The sequence below is a fragment of the Rhinolophus hipposideros genome (assembly GCF_964194185.1).
Source record: "Rhinolophus hipposideros genome assembly, chromosome: 11".
NCBI lineage: Eukaryota > Metazoa > Chordata > Mammalia > Chiroptera > Rhinolophidae > Rhinolophus > Rhinolophus hipposideros.
In genome coordinates, this window is record NC_138057.1 from 76206982 (window position 1) to 76219208 (window position 12227).

The following is a 12227-nucleotide window of genomic DNA, read 5'->3' on the forward strand; positions in this document are numbered from 1 at the left end:
GGCATTGGCCTAGAGGTTGCATAACGTGCGTGATTGGACCTCTGGGATGGGCCTGGCTTTCCTTTGGGCCTTCTCTGCAGCTGGGCCTTCTCTCTCAGAGATGCCGGGCCTCTGCTTCGCCCTTTGTCAGCCTGTCCAGGCTGCCCCAGCCTCGGCCACCACCCTGAGTCCAGCAGGAGACTCGGAGAGCCCCAGCCTGAGGCCCTACGATCAAGGCTGGCGTTAGCATTATTGTTGTTCTGTGAGATGCAGTCGGAACTAGAAAGGCCTGCATACATCTGTGGGGTGGGGGTGGGGGAGAGGGGGGCTGTGCACCGTTTGTTTTGAAAAGGGAAGTTCTGAAACCTTTTGTTTCTTTTTTATTTCTTTTCAAAATCTTTTCCTTTTCAACTGAGCTTAGTCTTTTTAAAAAAAAAACAAAAACAAAAACAAAAAAACCAGATGTGCATACACTACCAGGGGACTCATAGTTTCCTTAGCAAAACTATCTGACTAGGAGCCAGCTCCGTTCTGCCTCCGACCGGCCGCAGCGCTCCCCGGAGGAGGGCCACGCGGGGCTCTGATGTAATCTGCTTTGCACGCGGAGGCCAGGTCAGCTTGGCACAGGGCGGTGCAGCTTGTTCGGGGAACAACTGCATTGTGTGCAGATCAGACCAGTGAAGCGAGCCAGAGTAAAGTCGCCTTTTCCCAAAAGTGCTCTGAGAAATGGTCTTCCTTCCTGTCCGCTACGCAGACCAAGCAGCTTCTGGACACAGCCCTGGTGGCTCCGATTGGAAAACTGGCCAGTGGCCAGGCCTGGGCAGCCACCGCGTTGCTGTCTGTGAGATGAATTGATTGGCATCCCTTGCTGGCAGACTTCCATATGTGAGAACAAGGCTCCTCATCAGACTCCAGATAAAGGAAGGCAGGTCACTTACCTTTCTGAGCCTCGTTTTCCTTATCTGTAAATGAGAAGAGTAACAGTCCTCACACGTGACATATGAAGAGCTCTTCACACAGTGTCTGGCATGCAGTAAGCATCCAAACCTTTTAGGGAGAAAGACGGGGGAATGTGAAGATCAGCTGCTTAGAACGAAGTTGCCAGGGGATTTGAGGCTCCTTGTGGCCAAACCAGAAACCCAGTGGCCAGGGTGCTGGTCAGCTCCTGCGGGCTTGCCTGCTTCTCCCTGGGGCCCGAGTCCTTGGGATTTGTTCATAGAATGGCTGAGATGGAAGAGCTTGGCCAAGGTCACTAAGTGTCTGTTACGGGCCAGGCCTGTGCCTTGGCCCCAAGGAGTTTACCATAAAACCCAGAAGTTCCCAGCCCTTTTTGGATCATGGTTTCTTTTGAGAATCTGATAATATCATATATGAAACTGCCCCTAGATAAATCCACAGGTACATAATTTTGCATTTAATTTAATTTTAGCGGGTTTGCTGTTCCTAGCGCTGAAATTTGTGCAGGAACACGTGAGCGGTCTGTGGACAGCAGGCTGAGAAGCTGTGGTTGCAGGGAATCTGCAGGAAAAGACCTGGGTTTGCGTGCCAGCCGTACAACTTGTTATCTGTATGACCCTCATTTATCAAACAGGGACAGTTGTTTCAAGTGGGTTTGAAGATTCAGTGAGAATCATGTATGTAAAAGGTTAGATCAGCACTTGACACACAGTAAATAAGTAATGTTAGCTTTAAAAAACGGTGCAGGGCAGTGGGGGCTGTGAGATGACAGAAGTTAGCCTGGGCCTACTTGCTGCTGGCTGTAGGGTTGGGATTGTGTCCTGAAGATGCTGAAGAATTAGGAAAAGAGGAGGAGGGCCCTGGGAGGACTTGGTTCCAGTTCTGACACTGCTGCTAATTTGCTTTGAGGCCTTGGGCAAGTCCCTTCCTCTGAGCCTCAGGACAGTTATATGTTAACGGAGATTAGACAGGGCCAAGAGGTTCCCAACACTTTGCCCTGGAGGAGCGCTTTATGGACTGTTTTCATGGACTCAGATGTACACGTAGTTCCTAATGACTGAAACCCCAGCTCGAACTGGCTTCCATGGCTCCTGTAACAAAGTGCAGGGAGCGAATAGACTTCTCATGTTGCTGGGGCGCTCCTACAGCACCAGCTGACCTTGGCACTCCACCTCCCGGTTCTGCTTTCTTCTGCGCTGGCTCCCCTCTCAGGCAGCCCCCTCCTCTGTGGTTGCAAGACGGCTGCAATCCGCTCCCAGCTCATCTTATTCTGAGGGCAGCCCCAGAAGACAAGCCCTGCCTCTGTTTCGGTAGCTCTATCTTCTGATGTTGCGTAATTGAGACGTAGGGCCTCTGATTGCCTGGCTTGTGTCCCATCTGGCCATCCTGATCCAATCGCTCTGACCAGGAAGACGGGAGGCTGTGTTTGGCCAGGTCTCAGAAACAGGGCTTCCCGTAGAGGTGGGGGTGGCGGGCGGGGGTAGGAGACAGGCCATGTGGACCGCGAGTGGAGGAGTGGCAGTTCCTCAGGGAAAGTCAGGGTGCTCTGACAGGAAGAAGCCGAGAATGATGGGCAGGAAGGAAAACACATGTGCCCACTGCAGACCCTCTTTCGTCCTCTGAGCTCTCTGCTCTGTCTATGCTGTCAAGTCCTGTCTGCCCTCTGAACTCTCACACGTCATCAGCGTGGTCACTGACTGTTTCACTTCCTCTCGGTTTTCATTGCAACTATCTAGAAAGCATTTATTGAGCACCAGGCTCAGCTTACTGAGTCAGATACTATCCTAAGCATTTTATCTGCATCGTCTAATTCAGTTTTCACATAGTCCACTGAGGGAGATATTCTAAACCCATTTTATGGATGAGAAAACGGAGGCTTGGCAAGTGAAGCATTTTGCTCAAGGTCACATAGCTGGTGAGTTGCCTCTACTGTGGGGCCTCCTTTTTTTTCTGAACACGATTCCTGTTCTTCCAGAACTCCTTTATCGTAGGACTGGGAGACAGTGTTAGCATTCACCCTTCCAAATGCTGCCTCTGAACAATTATTCTTTCCCCATTATATAAACCCACTTTCATTTGAGGCTTATTATTCTGGTTATATTCATTTGTTTGTTTAATAGACATCGATTGAACACATACCAGGCGCCGTGCTCGGTTCAGGGGCATTAACAGCTCATTAGATATAACCGCAGCCATTGTTAGCATCTCGTCTGGTGTGGGAGACAGACGCGAAGGAGGTGCTTCCAGCCCAGGGGGATCAGTGCTAGGACAGGGAAACCAGCGGAGAGGTGTGGGCTGTTGGAAGGGAGGCCAGGAGACTGGATTGTAATCTGCTCCTTTAATCCAGGTGAAGGCTAGAAATGTGAAGTTGCTGGATTCAAGAGCAGAAAGTAAACATGGTGATGCCAGGATGTGGAGGGAGGTGACAGGGAAGAGCAAGGGGGTCCTCCTCTGTGACCTGGCAGCACCGGCCTGTGAGATTGTGAATTCAGAAGGAGTGAGAGGAGGAGATGACCTAGGTTTGGACACGTGGGCTGGACTCTGCAGCAGGAAATTAGACATTTGAGTCTGGAAGCCAGGCGACAGGTCTGGCCTTGGAGATGCAGATACTAGAGTTATACTAGATACTAGATACTAGAGTGAGCCACAGGAGTAGATGAGACCATCCCGGTGAAACAGGCCCAAGTGAGAACCTGAGGCTCACTACCATTTAAGGGATAGGCCGAGGAGACGGGGCTGAGAAAGAGCAGCCTGGGGGCCAGAAGGACACCCAAAGGGCGGTGCCTCCAATCAGTATTTCGAGAATGGGTCAAGTAAGGTAGGACTGAAAAAGAGTCCTTTGAACTAGACAGTGTGGGTGTGCTGGTGAGCTCAGCAAGAGCAGTTGTGTGGGAATGTAAAATGGAAGGTGGGGTGTCACCGCTTGAGTGTTAGATGTGAGGAGATTCAGAAAGCAGGTGGAGGTGATGCTTAGAACAGTGGCTCCCAGGGAAAAAGGTGAGAAGGGGGTGATGGGAGGGGTTGCTCCATATGGTGATGGGTTGGAGTTGGAGACATCAGTATAAACTCATAGTCAGTTTAATATAGATACAGATGGGTACATATAGAAATATTTATAGATATGTGTTACACGAGTTAGTACACACACACACACACACACACACACACACACACACACCCTTGCTTTGCCAGCTGAGAGGGCCTAGAAACAATACCTTGATGGCAATAAGCACTCCTAACACCCCAGTCTTGGTTTCTAATACCACTAAATATCTACTAAAAGGAACCAAGACTCCTTGGAGAAATGGCTGGTTTGGAACTGCGGCAAGAAATGGGCAGGATGAGCCTATAGCATCTTATAGAGTCAGAAAATAAGGAAGTACTCAGACAAGCAAACGACTGAAGCAATGCTGGGGGGGAGGTGTCAAAGGGGGGACACAGGAGCCAACCTGAAAGAGCTCTCAGTGGCCAAAGCTGGAACAATCTGAGCAACAAAGTAAATAGTATAATCCTGGATCATAACGCAACGTATAAGGTAAATACATGTGAGTCCATTCAGACATAAATAAATCATGGAACAAAGAAGTGGAGGAGACAGGACAAAACTCCTGTACAAAAAAATTCCAAGTAATTTATGTAGATGTTTTGCCCTCATGAAGGTGGAGCATTGCTTCACCCACTTCCTTTCATAGCGACTTTCTTGGAAAGTTTGAGGTGAAAGTATTATTTATGAAATCAGTTCCCTATTGATGGGTATTTTGTTTTCTATTCTTTTGCTTTATAAATAGTGCTTCAGTGAACCCTTGTACACATGCTCCTTTAAATTTCTGTATATTCATAAAATAAATATTCTAGAGAGAATATAGCTTTACCATTTTGAAAGCTATATTTAAGTTGTTCTTCAGAATGGTCCTATGAATTTATATTCCCCAAAACAGCGTACAAGAGTACCAACTTCTCCACACTTTTGGTACAATATATGACTCACAAAGGGTTCATGTATTTTCTTTCCTATACAAAGACTATTTACTAATCAATAGTAAGAGGATAGATGTCCCAATAGAAAGACAGGTGAAGGACCTGAGCAGGTAGTTCACAAGGCAAATAGTTCAAATGACCTGTAAATATTTGTAACAAAAACACCCCCTGAAAACAAAGTGCAAAAAAAAAAAAAAAAAAAGTTAACTGAGTCGTCATGATAGAAATGCAAAATAGAAACAGTGAGACATTGCTTTGTCTATTAGGTTGGTAAAGAAAAAAAGAGCGGTAGTAACTGGCATTTGCCTGTGTGTGGGAACGTGGATCTGCTGAAACTTGCTGATGGATAAATAAATAGACCTTTTGGAGGCCAAGATTTTTATATAACTTTTGAAAAAAGGTGCACATACTTTCATTCACTCCACTTTACAGGAATTTATCCTAAGATCGTAATTAAAAATGTGTATATAAATATATTCACTACAGCACTGTTTATTACACCAAAATAATTAGAAATAACCTGCTCAAAACAGGGGTTACTTAATGATAATATATCCCTAAGATGAAATATTTGGCAGCTACTACAAATTATGTTGTAGAAGACTGTTTATTCACTTTGTGATACTATGATTCATAATTATCAATTTAATGGAAAAAGACAGACGTCCGTTCTATGTATGGAAAAAAAGACGAGAAGGGTACATAGGGCGTTGTTTCTCGCAGTGGCCTGGATGTGAGAATGAGGTTGCAAATGATTTATCTTTTGTACTTATCTCTGTTTCCCTTGTTTTCTGCATTAATCTTCTCTTAAATTTTGTAGTTAGAAAAGAGAATAAGAGTGTTTAAACCTGCTGATCCTACCTTTGTAACATCTTTCTTACCGGCCCCTTCTCTCCGTCTGCTTCCTCATGGCCCCAGCTCAGGCCTCCCGTCTCTCACTCACACCACTGCACTGCTGTCCTGATGGGGTCCCTGCTGAAGAATCTAAGCTGTCTGTCATTCCTTTACACACAAGCCTCTGGGACGCTCCCCAGCTGTCAGTGTCTTAGGTCCTTCTTGTCACCTTGTTGCTCCAGACGCCCACAATCTGGCCTTCGCTCTCCTTTTCAGCTTCAGTCTTCGTCTTTACCCCCACCCCACAGAGCACGGGCAACGCCAGTCCTGGCAGCCTGGCCTATGCAGCTCTCCTTGGCCGTGGCATATACAGCCACGCCTGAGCCCTATCTTTACCTGTTTCGAGTCCACCCATGTTTCAAGGCCTGCCTCCTCCAAGAAGGCTTCCTCTGTCATCACGTCCCCCGTACGCCAGTCCAGGCCCCCATACTCCCATTTAGCCCCCCATATTCCAGTTCAGGCCCCATCACCAGCTGCCTTTTGATATGGCAATTTCTGGAGGACCTACCTCCTCCTTCGGTCACCTCTGTATCAGGCAGGATCTGGGCTCACAGTGCCCTGAGCCCGCACACAGTAGGGCTTCATGAAAGTCTGTTGAATTCAACTGACCCAGACTTGCCTCTGTACACCGTGCTGCCACGTTCCCTAAGTACGTCTCAAGTATGTGTGATATTTTTGGCACACAGGAATCTATTAACTTATACAGTACATATAAACGATCACACTTCAGGTTTGTAGCATAAACATGTGCATGTATTAAAATATAAGGTTTATGGGCATATCACTTGGTGTCAGAATATCTTTCTTCCGTAACTGGCTAGCAAACATTTGAGTCTGAACTTAATTTTAGGCAATTCCTTGGAAAAAATGATTCTATGGAAACCCGGGCATGTCCTGGAGGCAACCACAGATAATTATGCTGAGAAAACTTTTCTGTGATATTTCTGCTTAATATGAAAAGCAAAGTTTTGATTCTTGGTTACTCTTTCCTTGTTTTCTCACTGAAAAATAACAATATTTCAGTAAAGAGAATACATTTGGATGCAGCAGTAAACATATCTATGTTAACTCTGGAATATTCTTACCTATTTTTTTCTTTGTAAAACTTAGAGGGTTTCAGTGCCTTGCCTTCCTCTTAATACCACACATGCCCACACCCTGCCCGGCTCCCCACCTGCTCTGCAGTGCTATTGCATTCGTGGGCATCCGGGTTTCACACCAAACCGTTGTGAAAATAGCGAAGCAGAAGCAGGAACACTAACCACTTCCCAGAGTTTCTTGGCATGAAGCCTCTTCTGTGTTCACTGAGGAGGAGTCATGCGAGTCAACGGACACTGGTAGATGACTTCCTTGTTCCCACCAAGGGATTCAGGGGCTCAGGGACGTTCATTTTTGTGAGAGGTGTAGCACGAATGATGTTCAAAAGGACCAGTATATCCTTTTGGCATATGCTGTCTCAAGAAAAACAGGCCCCTTAACCTGCACTGCTTTTTGGATCTTTGAAAGACGCTTTTGTGTCATTTATCGTAGATGAGTGTTTGGGTGAACCTATCCTAGAAAATGAAATTCTTACAATTGTGCCAATATTGGTAAATCCTTCTTGTCTTGGGTCTAGCAGGGGATGTGGATCTCATGGGGGGTATTGCCAGTATGCCCATCCCTTTGGCCATTTGGCCATCCATTCATCCATCCGTCTGCCCGTGATCTCCCCACAACTGGAATCCTTCTGAACAGGAATCCTGGCTGATTCATCTCAAAATTCCCTGCAGCACCTTCAGAGAGACTCATGTCGGAGAGGCCCAATAACTCCCCTGGGTGACAGTAAAAGTACTGTGTATGTTGGAGAGGTGGTGCTGAGGACACGGGACCCCTTTGCAGAACCGGGGATCATAAAGGAACCTTGGCCGCATGTCACTGGCTGTGCGCTCCCAGTTTCCCAGCCTCTTGGAAATCCCATAACAGTGGTGGGCAAGGGTGACATGGTTGACCTGGCATTTAACAGCTTTTCTGGTGTGTGTGTGTGTGTGTATGTGTGTGTCTGTGTATGTGTATTTGACTCTACAGGTCAGTTTTTGGGTTGTACGAGAAATTCTAACAGCACAGACTTTAAAAATAAGGGCAGAAATCCTGAGCCATTTTGTGAAAATAGCCAAGGTAAGCTATTTTTTCCTCCCCTTCCTTTCCTTTTTTTTCTTTGTCTCGAAAATGTGTTTCCTCAATAATTGGGAGCAGCTTTGCTCTGGGCCTGGGGGCAGGGTTCACACCGGGTCTGTGACCTGACTTCCCTTGGCAGAGGCAGCTGGAGACCGAGCTGGCTGCCCACTCGGCCTCTCAGCCCCCAGGCACACATTGGCAGCCAGCCATTCCCTTTGGCCTTCCACACTCTCCACAAGGGCCCAGCCCCCCCCCCCCCCCATCTAGCCATCCTACTTCAGATTGAGCCAGTGCCAGGGGGCGATGGGCTTTAGTTAGCGTTGATGTCTGAGATGCCATCATATCCTGCAGTTTTGTCCCCGGTCAGCAGAGCTCAACCCACCCATCCTGAGCTTAGGGCCTGGGCGGATGACCCTGCTGCCCCCACCCCCACCCCGCGACCCTTCCTGAGCCTGATAGGTTCTGTTTTTGTCAGTTGTTGGGTACCAGGCTCACATCTTCATCCTGCCTCTCCCCTCCTCTTCCTCATGTCTGCCCGCCCAGGCTGGGATCCCATGGACCAGTTCCTCCCCGCCCACTGCCCCCGACACCGGGCTTGCCTGACGCCCAGCGGAGCACGGTTCTGTCTGGTCCCATGCCTTCTCGGTTTCTTGGTGTGCGCATGTTGTTTTCCCACCCATATTCTAGGCCAGCTGACCTTCACGAGGCCTCTCATGAGCCTGGCACCACAGCAGGTGCTTTCCTGAAATGACTGTTTCGTGCTCGCATTATTATCATCCCGTTTCCAGAGGAGGAAGGGGAGGCTTGGAGAGGCCTCCGTGCCCAGGGCCCCCCAGTCAGGGAGCATATCTGTGTGCCTCCGGGGAGCTGCTCTCCGCCCCTCATGGGAAGGTTAAGTGCGTCTGTCTGTAAGCACGTCACGCCCCACGGACACGTATGTCTTGTGCATCTGAAGTACGTGGACCCAGGCTAGGCTTAACTACACTGGCTGCTCTCATTGAGGGCACGCTGCGCCCTGTGAGAAAGTGGGATTAAGGTCCTGGCCACCTGGTGCTTTCGGCTGGGAAGTGAGTTCATGGTCCCCACCCAAGGAACCTAAGCTGATTCCTCCTTAATCTCTGCCATCTTTGATGGTGGATCATCCCTCTGTGCTGTGCCCTGGGAGTGTCCTCACGTGGGCCCCCTCCTTTCTCTGGGCCGTGGGTTCCCATCTATACAATGAAAGAGGTGGATTACATAATCTCCCAGCATGCCTTCAGCTCTAAAGAAATTCTGTGGCAGGCAGAGCAAGTCAGATACACGGGAAGAAATTCAGTCCCTGCAGAGACTCTATTATTACACACAGGAAGCAATTAGAGAATGCTGTAAGATGTGTGAAATGAAGGAGAGGACTCTCCAAGTGGGAACAGAGCCATGAAGACTAGGCATCAGGGCTTTTCATTTATTCATTCATTTTACCAGGCCCTACTATGTGCTGTACTAGGTACTAGAGACACCATCATGGCAGATACAACTTTGTCCCTGCTCTCAGGGAACATGGTGCAAGGATGAGAGAGAAGAGTGAAAGCAAGTGCTGTCCGGTGAGCTAAGCAGAAGTACAGACTGCTGTGGGGACAGACAGATGGGGTCCCCAGCCTTCCCAGATTTGGGAACATGGTCAGGAAAGATATAGTAGAGGAAGTGGCATCTGAGTTTGGGAGGACCCAAGACGAGTGATGGTCGGGGGATGACCAGCCCCCCTGACAAAGAATGAGCATGAGCAGTTCGCATCGCATTGAGCGCTCACCCTGGTGCCAGGCGCCGGTCTAGGCTGTGTGTACGCACGGTCTCCGGTAGCCAACATGCTCATGTTAAATATGAGGAAGGACGCCAAGGCTCAGAGGGATCGGGTAGCTTCCTGATGACACACAGCTAGTGGGAGCTGGCTTAAAACCAGGGTCTCGGTTCCCTGGAGCCTGCTCGCTGCACCCAAACTTCACTGACTCCCAAGAATGAGAAAGAGAACCTCAGTCCTGTTAGCAGGTTTCCCTCAGCACAAAACCAAGAACAGATCAATTACATTTTTCTGCACTTACTCTCGAGTGTGTCTCCTTCTGTGGAGCATAGTAAGGAACTTGTCTGAGACTGAATTGAATCCGAATGTTCCCACTAATTCAGGGGATGGTTCAAAGGTGCATGGTCAAGGTTAGGAAGCCTGAGCTCTGTCCGCCCAGCTGAGAGGGACAGTGCCGATGGAGGACCTCTGTCCTCAGCCGCTTTCCTGGGGATGAGGCAATCACAAAAGACCCATGCTGACGTGGTTGGCACAGCTCAGGGTTTACTTTAGAAGAGCTGCCGGGACCCTTCAGATTCATCCAAACGAAGGACATAAAAGGCATTGTCCAGCCTTATCCTGAGCCACATTTCTGTCCAGCAACCAGATTGTCAGCTTATGAAATTTTGCAAATGGTTTCGAAGCAGACTCACCTTTTCAAAATTTGAAAGACAAAGAGCATATGGTTTCTATGAACTTCCTAGAACTGTATTTTCTACATGAGATATTTTTAAGCGTAATTGAATTTCATAAATATGACAACATTTGGTAACACTTGAGCATGTTTTTCTGTTGTTTATAGCAGCAAAATAATCTAGTCCATATCTTTTTTTCAGAAACTTCTAGAACTCAACAACCTTCATTCTCTCATGTCTGTGGTGTCAGCATTACAAAGTGCACCCATCTTCAGGCTGACAAAAACCTGGGCTGTAAGTTAATTTCCCTAAGTCTATTCCTTTGGTTTGGGTTGTCATTTCATTGGTGAGGTTCTGCATCCCTTCAGCCTCGGAGGCTTCCTCTAATTGTCTACCCTTTGTTAACAACAGAGGATGACTGGGGGTTACTGAAATGTTCCCTGGTCGTCCTCTCCCCTTCCGTGATCTCAGCCCCATTTGGGGACAGGGAAGTAGTGAGGACGCTGACGAGGAAGGGTTGGAAGCCCCCTAGAGTGGACCTTTCTGTACCCTGCAACATCGTGTGTGATGGCTAGGTCAGCAACATGACTTCTGCCCTCCACTTGGCTGGTATTCTCCCCTGGCGGGCTCCAGACTGCCCTTGGGAAGCTCTCTGGGCTGATGGTTTGCAGCTGCCGTGGGTTGCTGGCCGTCCAGCTCAGAGTTTCTCTGGAGAAACCTGTGACCCTCATGTAGGGAAAAATGATTTTTTTTCCTGAAGTCCATGGATAATTTCTGCCCAGAGGTGGAGTCTGATAGTTATATAATTGAGTCTGTAGGAAAGTTTTTCTGCTGTAAAAATACTTTAAAAATATCTCAGACCTCTTTATCCTCCTTAGTTTGGCACCGTGCCTGACATGGGAAAGTAATTGCTGTTTCCATAGCTCATTGGCATTCACCTCCTGGCCCGCCTGGTCTAGGGTCTCTCACAGCCACACAGCCCAAGCCTTTCAAGACCTGTTTATGTCCCCCAGAACTGAAGGAAACTATATGGAATTGTCAGCTGTGCTTCTGCAACTCATTTCCGAACTTCTTTCTGCCAGTCTGTGGGGCTGGGCTCTGTTTCGTACTTGGCTAGTTCAGGGGCTTTTAAACTATTTAGCGATTATGCTGTAGGTGATGAGCTTTGAGCCTTGTTTCTTTAAAGTGCAATTTCCCACAGATCTAGGCCTAGCAGAGCAGAGTGAGAAGTGTTAGCCTGGAATCAGAGAGCTGGGTTTGTGCTCAGGTGCAGTTCAGAGCGTGACTTTTGTGGGTCTCGTCTTCCGTAGCAACACAGAGAGGTTGGCCTAGATTAGCGCTTTTCCGTCAGTGCTTTTGGAGCCCCAGGGGTTCTTTGGAGCTGCCTTGGGGGTCACTGGGGGCTGGGGGGGGGGAGAGAAGGTGCCAGGCAGACGGCTGGGCACTATTTCCACCAGTGCAGCACCGTTTGTATCAGTTTCATGCACTGAGCTTCTGGGTGGATTTCAGTTGAACAGTGGCTTTGGAGGTGGAAAGCAAGTTTGGAAGCCACTGGTCTCTGTAGTGACTGCCAGCCCTGTGATTCCTTGACTCCATCTGAGCTGTGAGCCTTTTTTCAAAAGTCGCATGGAGATTATTTTTCAAATGAATTTTCCCATCATTTAGATGCTGCTATTGTTTCTTGGACTGCTCGGAGCTCTGTGTGGACCCAGAGGAAGGAATTAGGAATCTCAAGGTGCACAGACCTTACTGCCAGTGACGGGGTGACTCTCAGGGACCCCATAAGCTGTACTGTTAGTGAGGGCCATAGGGAGTCC

At 48.3% G+C, this 12227-nt stretch overlaps 1 protein-coding gene across 7 annotated transcripts in view; it reads left to right on the plus strand.

The window, feature by feature from the left end:
* Positions 1-12227, plus strand: part of RALGPS1 (Ral GEF with PH domain and SH3 binding motif 1) — a 246640-nt gene that overhangs the window by 88449 nt on the left and 145964 nt on the right. For 5 of the 7 annotated variants that reach the window (XM_081067247.1, XM_081067246.1, XM_081067249.1 and 2 more), the window contains exons 6-7: positions 7873-7962; positions 10612-10704. In XM_081067247.1, the coding sequence (XP_080923373.1) occupies positions 7873-7962; positions 10612-10704 (183 nt within the window). The remainder of the gene's footprint in view (positions 1-7872; positions 7963-10611; positions 10705-12227) is intronic. The other 2 variants (XM_081067248.1, XM_081067251.1) reach the window with 1 other exon arrangement.